Raw genomic sequence first — 14,430 nt, 5'->3', positions numbered from 1 at the left:
GATCCAACCAGTCCATTCTGAAGGAGATCAGCCCTGGGATTTCTTTGGAAGGAATGATGCTAAAGCTGAAACTCCAGTACTTTGGCCACCTCATGCGAAGAGTTGACTCATTGGAAAAGACTCTGATGCTGGGAGGGATTGGGGGCAGGAGAAGGGGACGACCAAGGATGAGATGGCTGGATGGCATCACGGACTCGATGGCCTTGAGTCTGAGTGAACTCTGGGAATTGGTGATGGACAGGGAGGCCTGGTGTGCTGCGATTCATGGGATCGCAAAGAGTTGGACACGGCTGAGCGACTGAACTGAACTGATGTATGTATGTATGTAGCAGTGTGCATATGTTAATCCCAGCCTTCTATTTGATCCTCTCCAACCTGGTGTGCTTTTGCTTTTTTTCTGGAGCCCAAGAGTTAAGCTTCTAAAAATTGGGGGAGAACTTATTTAACTTATGTTCCTACACTATCATATCTATGACATTTTTATGTCACTTTTTGTTGTAGTTATAAAGTGCCAGACATTAACTGATGGGTTGACATATTGATATATGTCAATATTGACATATGACATATTGACATAGCTCTGTCCATTAATAGATAAGAACTGAGTGCATGTCCTTGGGGTAATTGTCCATTAGTAGATAAGAACTGAGTGCATGTCCTTGGGGTAATTTATTGTTAATACTGATATTAATAATCGATTATAAATTATAATAATTACTTTTATCCTTTTGGCAATAATGCTGGCTGTAAAACTATATTTAGAATACCATTGGCCATAGAAATGTAATAATTGTTTTATCATGTTATCTTAGAAGGAATAAGGCCAACAACTGCTTTTTTTTAACTACTGTTAGCATGTAATAAATAATGGCTACACGATAGATAGAACCTCTTTCCGTTCATTCATGTTCGGCCCTAATAGTAATCCCATAACATAGCCTCATATCAATTTTGCACATTGCTTCCTTTTAACAGATGAGGAAACAGATTTAAATAATCAGTCATTACTTTGCTCATTTTTAGGCATTCAAAGTTTATTAAGTACCTACAGTGTGCCTAATGATAGGGATTCAAAACCAGAATCACGAACCAGAGAATGTGTGATCGCCTTATGAGCTGGTGGCAGGGCAGGGTCAGAATCCCCTGGCTCTCAGTCTAGTTCACTGCGCTCCATTTTCCATTCCTGTCATCCATCCTAGAAACTACCACACCATGCAGCTAAACATGCTTCAGTGGCATTTTCAGAAGCAAATGCCAGGCTGGATGGATGATTGATGTTTCACAAGCTGGCATTTATGAGTTATATTGTGTATTTTTATCCTTATTGTTGAATTCTTTGATTGTGTGTATTAAAAACAAGTGCTACTCAAAAAAAACCCTGTAGATTTTTGAATCCAGTTCTTATATATACCTGCTATACTGTTCCATAGTCTGTTATCTATGCAAAAGATAGGGTTTAAGTTTGTCTAACCTTATGAAAGAAAAGGTAGAAATTAGGAAACTGACAGTGTTGTGTTTTTAACACCCCCTCACTGCCATACACAGTGGTACATACACCTTGCCCCAACTTCAAATGAACAATAACTGAGACCAATTTGTTTCTAATTTGTACCATTAGGAATGACATTTTGAATTGAATACAAGTAATAACACTAATTATTTGAGGTTAGGGAAATGAGCCAACTGACCACTTTTCTCCCCTACTCTGAAACTTATTATTTTCCTTCTGTAGGCTGGTCAGTTAGGGACTGAGGATTAAAGGCAGTAAAACATTCACAGCCAAAACTAGATGGCTGTGCAAACCTAAGAGTATTTTTAAAGCAATGTGTGCTGGCAGATAAGATCCAGTGGTACACATGCAACTAAGTTGGTTTTGTGGGAGTACAACGAGTGCTTAAGCAGAGATGACAATTTTCCTTTCCTCTATGGAAAGAACCCCCTTCAGAATTTCCCCTTATTATGACTGCTTCTCAATTTGGAGCAATTAGGAACTTTTGGTTTTATGTAAGAAGGGAATGATACATTGGAAGAATATGGAATAGCTCACAGAACCAAAGGAAAAGCAGAAATATCTTGCCCTGGAAACCACAAAATCATGGATCTCTAGATGCAAGTTCCAGACACTAGTGAAGAATAATGGTTCTTTCAGGTGGTTGCTTTCAAGCTATGTTTTTGCTAACTATTGCTGATGAACAAACCAGTCTGGAATTCATGGGCATAAAGCAATAATAATTGTTCTTTATTTCTCACAAGTGTACAAGTCAGGACACTTCTATGCTGGGCTTCACTACAGGTGACTGTGTTCCTGGGGTTGTCAGATTCATCAAGTGAAAATATAGGATTCCAGTTAAATTAGAATTTTAGATAATGAATAACTTTTTAGTATAAATATATTCCATGAAATATTTGGAACATACTTTAAAAATTTGTTGTTTATCTGCAACTCCTGTTTGACTGAGTATGTCATATTTTATCTGGCAATCCTATTTGCCGCTTCCCATCCTCCTTCTCCTGGGATCAAAAGACTCAGTTGAGCATGTTCTTCTCCTGATGATGGCAGAGGCAGAAGACCAGGGGAGTCCAGCTGGGTCAGCACTTGTCAAGACTCTGCTTATATGACCTGTACTGATAGCTTTGGCCAAAACAAATCACATGCTCCAGCAACGTAAAAATGTGTATCCCCCACAATAGGAGGGTCTGGGCATGGCACAGGTTGTAGAAACAGGGTAGAGTGGAAAACTGGAGCCATTAACACAGTCCATCAGTTTCCACTTCTTTTTTGTCTATTTTTTATAAAAACCAAGTTCTAGGGAATGTGTGTGCTTAGTTGTGTCAGACTCTTTGTAGCCTCTTGGGTTGTAGCCTGCCAGTCTCCTCTGTCCTTGGCAGTTGTCAGGCAAGAAATACTGGAGTGGATTGCCATTTCCTTCTCCAGGGGGTCTTCCTGACTCAGGGATTGCACCCACATCTCCTGTGTCTCCTATATTGTTGGCAGAATATTTACCTGCTGAGCTATTGGGGAAGTCAGTTCTAGAGAGAAATAGTCTGAAATGTATAACTTAGATAATTTTCATTGGCTGCAGAAAAAAAAAAAAAAGGTCACCTGATTGAAAATCCCATAGCCTTGACTAGACAGACCTTAGTCGTTACCATCTTTCTAAATTCCATATATATGCATTAGTCAAGGCTATGGTTTTTCCAGTGGTCATGTATGGATGTGAGAGTTGGACTGTGAAGAAGGCTGAGCGCCAAAGAATTGATGCTTTTGAACTGTGGTATTGGAGAAGACTCTTGAGAGTCCCTTGGACTGCAAGGAGATCCAACCAGTCCATTCTGAAGGAGATCAGCCCTGGGATTTCTTTGGAGGGAATGATGCTAAAACTGAAACTCCAGTACTTTGGCCACCTCATGCGAAGAGTTGACTCATTGGAAAAGACTCCGATGCTGGGAGAGATTGGGGGCAGGAGGAGAAGGGGATGACAGAGGATGAGATGGCTGGATGGCATCACAGACCCGATGGACGTGAGTGAGTGAACTCCAGGAGTTGGTGATGGACAAGGAGGCCTGGCGTGCTGTGATTCATAGGGTCACAGAGAGTCGGACACGACTGAGCAACTGAACTGAACACTGTATTGGTGTTTTTCTTTCTGGCTTACTTCATTCTGTATAATCAGTTCCAGTTTCATCCACCTCATTAGAACTGATTCAAATGTATTTTTTTAATGGCTGAGTAATACTCCATTGTGTATATGTACCAGAGCTTTCTTATCCATTCATCTGCTGATGGACATCTAGGCTGCTTCCATGTTCTGGCTATTATAAACAGTGCTGTGATGAACATTGGGGTACACGTGTCTCTTTCAATTCTGGTGTCCTCGGTGTGTATGCCCAGCAGTGGGACTGCTGGGTCATAAGGCAGTTCTATTTCCAGTTTTTTAAGGAAACTCCACACTGTTCCCCATAGTGGCTGTACTAGTTTGCATTCCCACCAACAGTATAAGAGGGTTCCCTTTTCTCCACACCCTCTCCAGCATTTATTGCTTGTAGACTTTTGGATTGCAGCCATTCTGACTGGCATGAAATGGTACCTCGTTGTGGTTTTGATTTGCATTTCTCTGATAATGAGTGATGTTGAGCATCTTTTCATGTGTTTGTTAGCCATCTGTATGTCTTCTTTGGAGATATGTCTATTTAGTTCTTTGGCCCATTTTTTGATTGGGTCGTTTATTTTTCTGGAATTGAGCTGCAGGAGTTGCTTGTATATTTCTGAGATTAGTTGTTTGTCAGTTGCTTCATTTGCTATTATATTCTCCCATTCAGAAGGCTGTCTTTTCACCTTGCTTATATTTTCCTTTGTTCTGCAGAAGCTTTTAATTTTAATTAGGTCCCATTTGTTTATTTTTGCTTTTATTTCCAGTATTTTGGGAGGTGGGTCATAGAGGATCCTGCTGTGATTTATGTCGGAGAGTGTTTTGCCTACATTCTCCTCTAAGAGTTTTATAGTTTCTGGTCTTACATTTAGATCATTAATCCATTTTAAGTTTATTTTTGTGTATGGTGTTAGAAAGTGATCTAGTTTCATTCTTTTACAAGTGGTTGACCAGTTTTCCCAGCACCACTTGTTAAAGAGATTGTCTTTAATCCATTGTATATTCTTGCCTCCTTTGTGGAAGATAAGGTGTCCATAGGTGTGTGGATTTATCTCTGGCCTTTCTATTTTGTTCCATTGATCTATATTTCTGTCTTTGTGCCAGTACCATACTGTCTTGATGACTGTGACTTTGTAGTAGAGCCTGAAGTCAGGCAGGTTGATTCCTCCAGTTCCATTCTTCTTTCTCAAGATTGCTTTGGCTATTCGAGGTATTTTGTATTTCCATAAAAATTGTGAAATTATTTGTTCTACCTCTGTGAAAAATACCGCTGGTAGCTTGATAGGGATTGCATTGAATCTATATATTGCTTTGGGTAGTGTACTCATGTTCACTGTATTGATTCTTCTGATCCATGAACATGGTATATTTCTCCATCTATTAGTGTCCTCTTTGATTTCTTTCACCAGTGTTTTATAGTTTTCTATATATAGGTCGTTAGTTTCTTTAGGTAGATATATTCCTAAGTATTTTATTCTTTTCGTTGCAATGGTGAATGGAATTGTTTCCTTAATTTCTTTTTCTACTTTCTCATTATTAGTGTATAGGAATGCAAGGGATTTCTGTGTGTTGATTAATATTCATTGATCAGCTCTAGTAATTTTCTGGTGGAGTGTTTAGGGTTTTCTATGTAGAGGATCATGTCATCTGCAAACAGTGAGAGTTTTACTTCTTCTTTTCCAATTTGGATTCCTTTTATTTCTTTTTCTGCTCTGATTGCTGTGGCCAAAGCTTCCAGAACTATGTTGAATAGTAGTGGTGAAAGTGGGCACCCTTGTCCTGTTCCTGACTTTAGGGAAAATGCTTTCAATTTTTCACCATTGAGGATAATGTGTGCTGTGGGTTTGTCATATATAGCTTTTATTATGTTGAGATATGTTCCTTCTATTCCTGCTTTCTGGAGAGTTTTTATCATAAATGGATGTTGAATTTTGTCAAAGGCCTTCTCTGCATCTATTGAGATAATCATATGGCTTTTATTTTTCATTTTGTTAATGTGGTACTCTGTGCCCTGTCTTGGAATTCAGAATTAACAATGAATTAAGTGATGTGAGCTCTTGTAATTACTGTACAGCTTCCTTTTAAGATTTTAGATTGTTGAGGAAAGATTCCTAGGATGTCTAAGTCTTGTTCTCGAACACCATCATGAGTAGTATTGTAGATGTTATGGGACATAATCAGAACCATAGCTTATTCAATTGGGAAAGAGAAAGTGTGGCTATTAAACAATACGACAATTGGACATACAGGAGCTCTGAATTCTAAGCCTAGCCATATTTCTTGATGGGATCACCTTTGATAAGCCATTATTCTACTCTCAGCCTCACATTCTTCCCTATTAAATGGGTATAACTTTTCAGGTCCTCCTTGTAAAAGTCTAAGAAACTATAAGTCAATATATGAATATGAGAAAACTATACTTAACCCAAAGGGGAAACAGAAACTCTACCAATAGAAATTAATAAGTAACAGAAATCAACTACATTCTATTTCTGCCATTGTGTTTGGTTTGGAATGACTGGTTCCTACCCAGAGGCCATATAAGATGCCATTGTGAGAAGAATGCTAGTCAAGAGAATTCTCCTCCCACTTCCTCCTTTGACACTCTGCCCTGGTCATTTGGCCAGGTACCATCAATAACTGCTAACAGAGATCTGCAGAATCCTATGGTTGTCAGGCAGCTGTTTCTACAAGCAGAAAATATTCCCGTTTTATTTGTCACTGCACAGAGTCTCTAATGGGCAGCAAGAGTGGGAAAAAATAAAAGTTTTGTTTTTGTTTTGTTTTGTTTTATATTGAACTCCTTCATGCTTTCTTGTCTTCTTCCCTCCCCCTGACACATAGTTTCTCAGGGACAGCACAGGCAACTAAGAGTTAAAAAAAAATAGGAAAAGGAAAATCACAGTCAAAGCATAAACTCTGCAATTTGTAATCAGGGCATAACCTCTGTGATGAAATTTGTGAGTAAGTAATTCACTTTCCACGTAAGCCCACCAGTATGAAATCTAATGTTGCTGCCCTGAACTCTAATGAAGGAAGTCAGAAGGCAGTACAGATAGCCCTTGGGGAATCATTTCTCACATCACCAAAAAGTAATTCCCATTATTTTGGGCCATCTGGTAGCCTGGATTGTGAAGATGAAGTTTCATTCAAGTAGGGCTTAAGAGTGTGGGCCCTGGAGTCTTTTTAGATTCACATCTGTTTTCTGCTTGTCACCTAGCCTCTTCTATAACTTATTTTCCTACCCATAAATAAAATCCTCATAGGATATTATTTACTTTTTATAAAGAGTTATTGAGATAATACTTATAATTTACATAAGGTCTTGGGTCTTCCTATCATCCCATCCAGTCCCATCACTTCTTGGCAAATAGATGGGGAAACAATGGAAACAGTGACAGACTTTATTTTGGGGAGGTCCAAAATCACTGCAGATGGTGACTGCAGCCATGAAATTAAAAGACGTTTGCTCCTTGGAAGAAAAGCTATGACCAACCTAGACAGCATGTTAAAAAGCAGAGACATTACTTTGCCAACAAAGGTCTGTCTAGTCAAAGCTATGGTTTTTCCAGTAGTCATGTATGGATGTGAGAGTTGGACTATAAAGAAAGCTGAGCACCGAAGAATTAATGCTTTTGAACTGTGGTGTTGGAGAAGACTCTTGAGAGTCCCTTGGACTTCTAGGAGATCCAACCAGTCCATCCTAAAGGATATCAGTCCTGAATATTCATTGGAGGAGTGATACTGAAGCTGAAACACCAATACTTTGGCCACCTGATTGCAAAGAACTGATTCATTTGAAAAGACCCTGATGCTAGGAAAGGTTGAAGGCAGGAAGAGAAGGGGATGACAGAGGATGAGATGGTTGGATGGCATCACTGACGTGATGGACATGAGTTTGAGTAGGCTCCAGGAGTTGGTGATGGACAGGGAAGCCTGGTGTTCTGCAGTCCATGTGGTTGCAAAGAGTCAGACACAGTTGAGTGACTGAACTGAACTTGGGGCTTCCCAGTTGTGCTAATTGTAAAGAACCTACCTGCCAATGCAGGAGATGCAAGACACGCAGGTTAGACCCCTGGGTCGGGAAGATCCCCTGGAGGAGGGCATGACAACCCACTCCAGTGTTCTTGCCTGGAGAATCCATGGACAGAGGAGCCTGGCAGGCTACAGTTCATAGGGTTGGAAAGAATCGTTCATGACTAAAGAGACTTAGCACACATGTACGCCCTCCTGTCTGTGACATAGGCCTTATAAATTCCATGTTTAACCTCTTAGGTAACATCATCAGACCTGTCAGACACCAAGATGATATTTAAGGCTTTCTGTTGTAGTGATTAACTAAGGGTTTCATTATGTGGCTACATTATGTAAACAACCAGATTATTGCGTCTTAATAACACAACTTGCAATCTGATATTAAATAACATTGCTTTTCTTTTCCTGACATTTGAAAGAAATACATTCATTTTATCTACATAAGAAAATAAATGTAAGTAGTATCTAGTGATAAGAAAAATCTATTCTTAATGCTCATACTTGTGCACACTCTCTAATAACCAAACCAGGTCCCTTCGAATCATAGAAGAGCTAAGATATTTTCATTGTGTTACTCTGTGTACTTCCTATAGTGCTTGCTGCTGCTGCTAAGTCGCTTCAGTCATGTCCAACTCTGTGCAACCCCATAGATGGCAGCCCATGAGGCTTCCCTGTCCCTGGGATTCTCCAGGCAAGAACACTGGAGTGGGTTGCCATTTCCTTCTCCAATGCATGAAAGTGAAAAGTGAAAGTGAAGTCGCTCAGTCGTGTCTGACTCTTAGCAACCCACCAGGCTCCTCCATCCATAGGATTTTCCAGGCAGGAGTGCTGGAGTTGGGTGCCATTGTCTTCTCCGATAGTGCTTGACCATAGTGGAAAGATTCTCACCTTATAGTAAGACCCATCCTTTACATCTGCTCACTGAACCTGTAAGGAAGTCCTAAAGTATGTAATCTTCTTAACACAAAAATTCAAATGGTTCAAGTCAGAAAAGTACTTTGCTTAGATTTGCCACTTCCAATCGCATGGACCAGTACTGCAAACCTGCTTTTAATGATGTGGTTATTTATTCCATTTGTTTTTGTCTTAACAGTTCCACCAAAGATCTCCAACATCTCTTCGGATGTCACTGTGAATGAGGGCAGCAATGTCACCCTGGTCTGCATGGCCAATGGCCGTCCTGAACCTGTGATCACCTGGAGACACCTTACACCAACTGGTAAGCAACTCTCCAGCACACCATTTAAAATATCCTCATGCTTCTGTGATTCCATTGGATCCAAAAGGCAAGCCTGTGTATTGTTATTAAAACATTATTAGAACCTCCCTCCCTTGTATAACTACAGCTGATTCATGTTGATGTTTGGCAGAAGCCAACAGAATTCTCTAAAGCAATTATCCTTCAGTTAAAAAGTAAATAAATTTTAAAAAACACTCTAAGAATAGTGGCATAGAGCTAACTTGTTTAGGGTCATCTCTGGTCTTGGCCAATATGTCCATCTCTATAAAGTCTATAACCATACCATATATATATTATACTATATATATATACTATATATATAGTTTTGTGGTTTATATATAAGGTATATTTCGTTTTAGTAGGACACTCCTCTAAGGCAACCAATAGAGAAGCATTAAATGGCTTAAGAATTATGTCTAAAGCAGATTGGTATCTGAATGTCTTGGGACAATATTTTGTATGGATTAAATTCCCATAGTTCTTTGCATGCTTTTTGTGTTTCTTTGCTTTTAAATATAGTTTCCTAATACTGTAGCACCTTGTGAAGAAATCTTTCAGGAATAATGCAAAGTTGTGACTTGTAATAGCCTGTCCTTAGCATCTGGTTCTCTGGAGGGGCACCAGGCATGGACTAACCTTCATGAACTCATTATGCATCTCCAGCTATTGATGCTAATTTAATAAAAGTCGGAAAATCATTTCTCAGAAATGTCGTCTGCATTCTCCCCTCCTCCTTCCCACAACCGTCACTGGGTTCTGAGGTTCTACTGCCTTTTAAATCCCATTTAAATATTTTGACCAAATTATTTAGAATTAACTGCATACAAAACTATGCCTTTGTGAATGACACAGTGTTTACTGATTGAGGCCTGCTATTTAATTCTTCCAGAAAGAGGAATTATGGATCAGTTTTTCTTATAAAATATCATTTATTTTGGCAACTAGCCCCAAACATTTAACTCATTTATACCTGATATTCTCTTAACATTTTCTCATATAAATATCTACAGATTCAATATACAACATATTAATTTTGAAGTAAACACCATAAATATTGTTATGCAAAGCTAGATAGACAGTGGGATCTATATTGATATACTTCTGAAAGACCAGACTAGGGTAATGTTTGATTATAGCATCTTTAAATAATTTTGTATTTTGTGGTGTGAAAATATGAGCCTTCATTTCATATTAGCCTTCAAATGAATTTACCAGGTGAAGTTTGGACTAACCTATGGAATAGTCTTTTATTTAGGCACCAGTTCTGATTAGAGGCTTCTGTTTTCTTAAGATGATATTAAGTCAAAACTCACTCCTATTATTAATGCTTACAGCTTGTTATTTGTTGAGAATTTATAAAAGCAGTAAATGAGGCACTTATTTATGGGATGAACCGCAAACTCATATCCTCTCATTCTCGTTTTAAACTTCACATGGAAAAAAATACAAATGCAGGATTATCTGAAGTTTGAGCCACTGATTATCATATACCTTTCCCCCGGATTAAATTTAACCTCCAGAGCACATTCTCCTTGAATGAAATTGTATATATTAACCCTCACTCCCACAACACACCTACCTTTCTCCTGTAAAATTGCTTTTACTAAGTGACAATTTGGTATAAAAGTTTGGGGCACATATTTAAGGATTTACAGAAGATATTCTCTGAAATCATTGCATTTTCTGTAATGTTGCTTTGAGAGATTGTCATTGCATTACATAGTTTCCTCTGAAAGGAGCCTTTGAGGAAGTTCCTCTTTTTTTTCAGTATTTCTACTGTCCTATTTCTAAGCAATGGTTTGTTTTTTTAAATGAACCCAATGAATTTTTACAAATAATCAGGAGTCCTTCATTGTATTAACTGTTACCAAACTTAGAGCCAAATTTATAACCGGTCTGAAAAAGAATAGAGGAAATCATATATAAATTACACCTTAATGAAATGGATTTTGAACAAACTATGTGGGATTTATGGCATCAAATCCATATATAGACACACTCTTGCTTTCATCTTGTTTTCCTATCATTATTTTCATATCATCTCACTTTTGTAATTAATTTAAATGTTTGTATAGTGTTTATGATCTCTTGTTTTTATGGAATGTATGGCAGATAAAAGAAAGGAAGAAGGGAGGAAATAGATTATATTCAAGTTATAATCAAGAAATGAACTGCATTAATATTAATTAAAATGTCTTATCCCTTTGGTGCATTATTGACTAGTAAATAGTTTTGTTATTTTTTTTCAGGGAAAAGTACTATTGATGATCTGAAACTAAAGATAATTCTTTTTTATCCCCTCAGTTCAGAAAAGTAATGAAATCAAACCAGTTTCAAGACCTCCCCAGGCTTGTTCTATAAGTGTAGATTTTCATGGCTAGCTTTAGTAAACTTGTTAATGACAGTAAACAAATGGTTTGAACCCTGAATAATCTGGTTATCCATGATATTTCAAGTCATCTAAAGATCAAAGGACAAGCTAGATCTTCCAGAATAAAGGGAGCATTTACATACAGAGAACCTGAGGGACTTCAAAATTAATAGAAAAATTGGTGTACACACAGGGATTCCCAATAGTTGGGGGAGGGTGGTGTCAGGAAACTATAGTCCCTGGGCCAAATTCAACCCACCTTACTTCTTTTTTTTTTGCAAGCTTAGAATAATTTTTAAATGATTAGAAAAAATCAAAAGAATTTTAAAAAATATATGGACACTAAAATTTCCGTGCCCTTAAATACAGTTTTAATGAAATACAGCCATGCTTAGTCATTTATATGATGTCTATGGCTGCTTAAAAAACAAAAAAAGACAGCAGAGTTTTGTTGCAACAGATATGGTTTAACCCTTAAAGCCTAAAATATTTTTTATCTGGCCCTTTACAGAATAGTTTACAGACCCTTGCTCAAGACTGTGGCTTTAAGCACGGGACAAGGATTTTCTGCACTCGTCTATGACTCCATGGGGCTTTGGGAAGATCTCCCATTAAGTTCCTAAATACATCTTAAGGGAAAGAACTTTATTCTTCTATAATCTATCTAGGCCTTCTCTCTGGGTCAAATTGTATTCTGGCACCTGCAAAACTACTTCCTTGCTCCATTCACTGACTCAAGCTGCTGCTGCTGCTTGGTCACTTCAGTCATGTCCAACTCTGTGTGACACTATGGACTGTATAACCTGCCAGGTTCCTCTGTCCATGGGATTCTCCAGGCAAGAGTACTGGAGTGGGTTGCCATGCCCTCCTCCAGGGAATCTTTCCAACCCAGGGATCGAACCTGGGTTTCCTGCATTGCAGGCAGATTCTTTACCTCTGAGCCACTAGGGAAGCCCAAGGGAAGCCCACAGACTCAAGGACAGACTCCAATTTGCTCTACAATGGGTATTAATTCCCAAGTATACTTTTTCATCTTTTTCACATCTGACCTAGATAACCACCTGATCATAATCATATTCTTGATTACATGAGAGAGAATTTGTCTTTACTATTCTATACAGGAAATTGGGGGGGGGGTGTTTTGTGTGTTTTCCTTTGCAAAATTTGGAAACAGGGGTTGATCCTTTTCGGCTATAATGCAAAGCCTTTCATAAAGACACTCAAAGAAGAGGCTCTGCTCCCTGTGTGACAGCAAAGCTACCTGCAACCCATGGCCATACGAGCAAAAATCTCCAGCTAGCTTTGTTCAATAATTAATTGTGCCTTCAATAGAACAGAGTGTGACTGCCTTGCAGAGGAAATGTACCTGTAATTAGCTCGACCCCACAGGGACATTGAGCCCTGAAAACGGGGGGATTTCATGCAGGGTTCACAAGTACTTGATTACCTGTCACTTGATGACACAGGGGGAGAAAGGAAAGTAGGTGCAAGGTATATTTTTATGAGAAGAAGAATATTTATTACCTCTTAATTCAGTCCTTTTTTAAAAAAAAATTGTTGGATCATTTTGTTTCTCTTTCTTTTGACACCTGAAATTTCTTTTTCAAGAGTACTGCAAGTGTTTTGTAATGAGAGAGATTAGAACAATGGTGAATTTTTTATATATATAAAATCAGAACATGCTCGATATAGATGGAGGAGAAGAGATTGATGAATTCTGTGGCTCCCTTCCCTGTATTTTTGATATCTTAATTTTTCTCTCCTCTTCAGTTCTTCTATAGTCAAAATGATGTGTCACGTATGCGGTTGTTAAATGTGACCTATTTTCTCCCTTAATTAAGTTAGACTTTCATAATCCTGTAACTCCCAGAGGGCAATTGCACTGTAACATGTATTTTCTATGGTGTGTTTGATCTCACTTCTATGAGCTAAGCTGCTCCCATCTTCATTTAACTTTGTTTCTAAATCTTTCTTCTCACATTCCAGAGGAAGCATCTTTCTCAACTGTGCCTCATGCCTTGTCAGGTTTGTTCATGGTTAGAGTTTCTGGGCTTCCCTGGTGGCTCAGTGGTAAAGAATTCACCTGCCAATGCAGAAGATGCGGGTTCAGTCCCTGGGTCCGGAAGATCCCCTGGTGAAGGAAATTGCAATACACTCCAATATTCTTGCCTGGGGAATCTCATGGATAGAGGAACCTAATGGGCCACAGTCCATGGAGTCACAAAAAGTTGGACACTCTTTAGTGACTAAACAACAACGACAACAATAGTTTTTCTATACATTTCATTTCTACAAAAGTTTTCACATCCTGAGTAGCTTTCTATACCTGGAACACTGAGAACTTAGCCCCTTAGGCTGAGAGCAATTTAGCAGGCATTTTATAATTCTCTTGCCTAAGTCAGAATTAACATCAGCACCATATATAGAAAGCTCATGTAAGGAATATTTTATATTTATAAAGGAACAAAAAAAACCACACAGTAATTTGAAAAGATACATGCATCCCAATGTTCAAACAACAGTATATGCAATTACCAAAATACAGAAGCAACCTATGTGTCCAATAGATGAATGGATGAACGAGATGTGGTTTAATTATACAATGGAATGCTACCCAGCCATAAAAAAAAAACTACATTTTGCCATTTGTGGCAACATGGATGGAACTAGGGATTATCGTACTAAGTGAAGTGTCAGAGAGAGAAAGATAAATATATGATATCATTTGTATGTACTATCTAAAAAATACAACAAACTAGTGAATATAAAAAAATAAATAAACAGACTCATAAAGAGAACTAATTAGTGGCTACTAGTGGGCAGAGGGAAAGCAGAAGTGGGGAGGGGCAATATAGAGGTAGGGGAGTAAGAGGTAGAATATTATGTGTAAAATAAATAAGCTACAAGGATATATTGTACAACACAGGGAATGTAGCCAATATTTTATGATAATTATGAATAGCATATAACCTTTAAAACTTGTGAATCACTATATTGTACCTGTATAACTTATATACATATAGTTGTACATCAACTATCCTTCCATAAAAAAGAAGCATTTTCTATGTTGATGGGGTGGGGAAAACATTCCAAGGAGAACTAACAGGACTCTGAAGAGTCTGAAATCCCCTTGT

The 14,430-nt window shown here is 38.2% G+C and overlaps 1 protein-coding gene across 1 annotated transcript in view; it reads left to right on the top strand.

Moving 5' to 3' along the window:
• Positions 1–14,430, top strand: part of LSAMP (limbic system associated membrane protein) — a 694,888-nt gene that overhangs the window by 453,652 nt on the left and 226,806 nt on the right. Inside the window, exon 3 of the mRNA XM_052642698.1 lies at positions 8,779–8,904. Within this exon, the coding sequence (XP_052498658.1) occupies positions 8,779–8,904 (126 nt within the window). The remainder of the gene's footprint in view (positions 1–8,778; positions 8,905–14,430) is intronic.

Source organism: Budorcas taxicolor, chromosome 1, assembly GCF_023091745.1.
Source record: "Budorcas taxicolor isolate Tak-1 chromosome 1, Takin1.1, whole genome shotgun sequence".
NCBI lineage: Eukaryota > Metazoa > Chordata > Mammalia > Artiodactyla > Bovidae > Budorcas > Budorcas taxicolor.
This window is presented reverse-complemented; position numbering and strand designations above follow the sequence as displayed.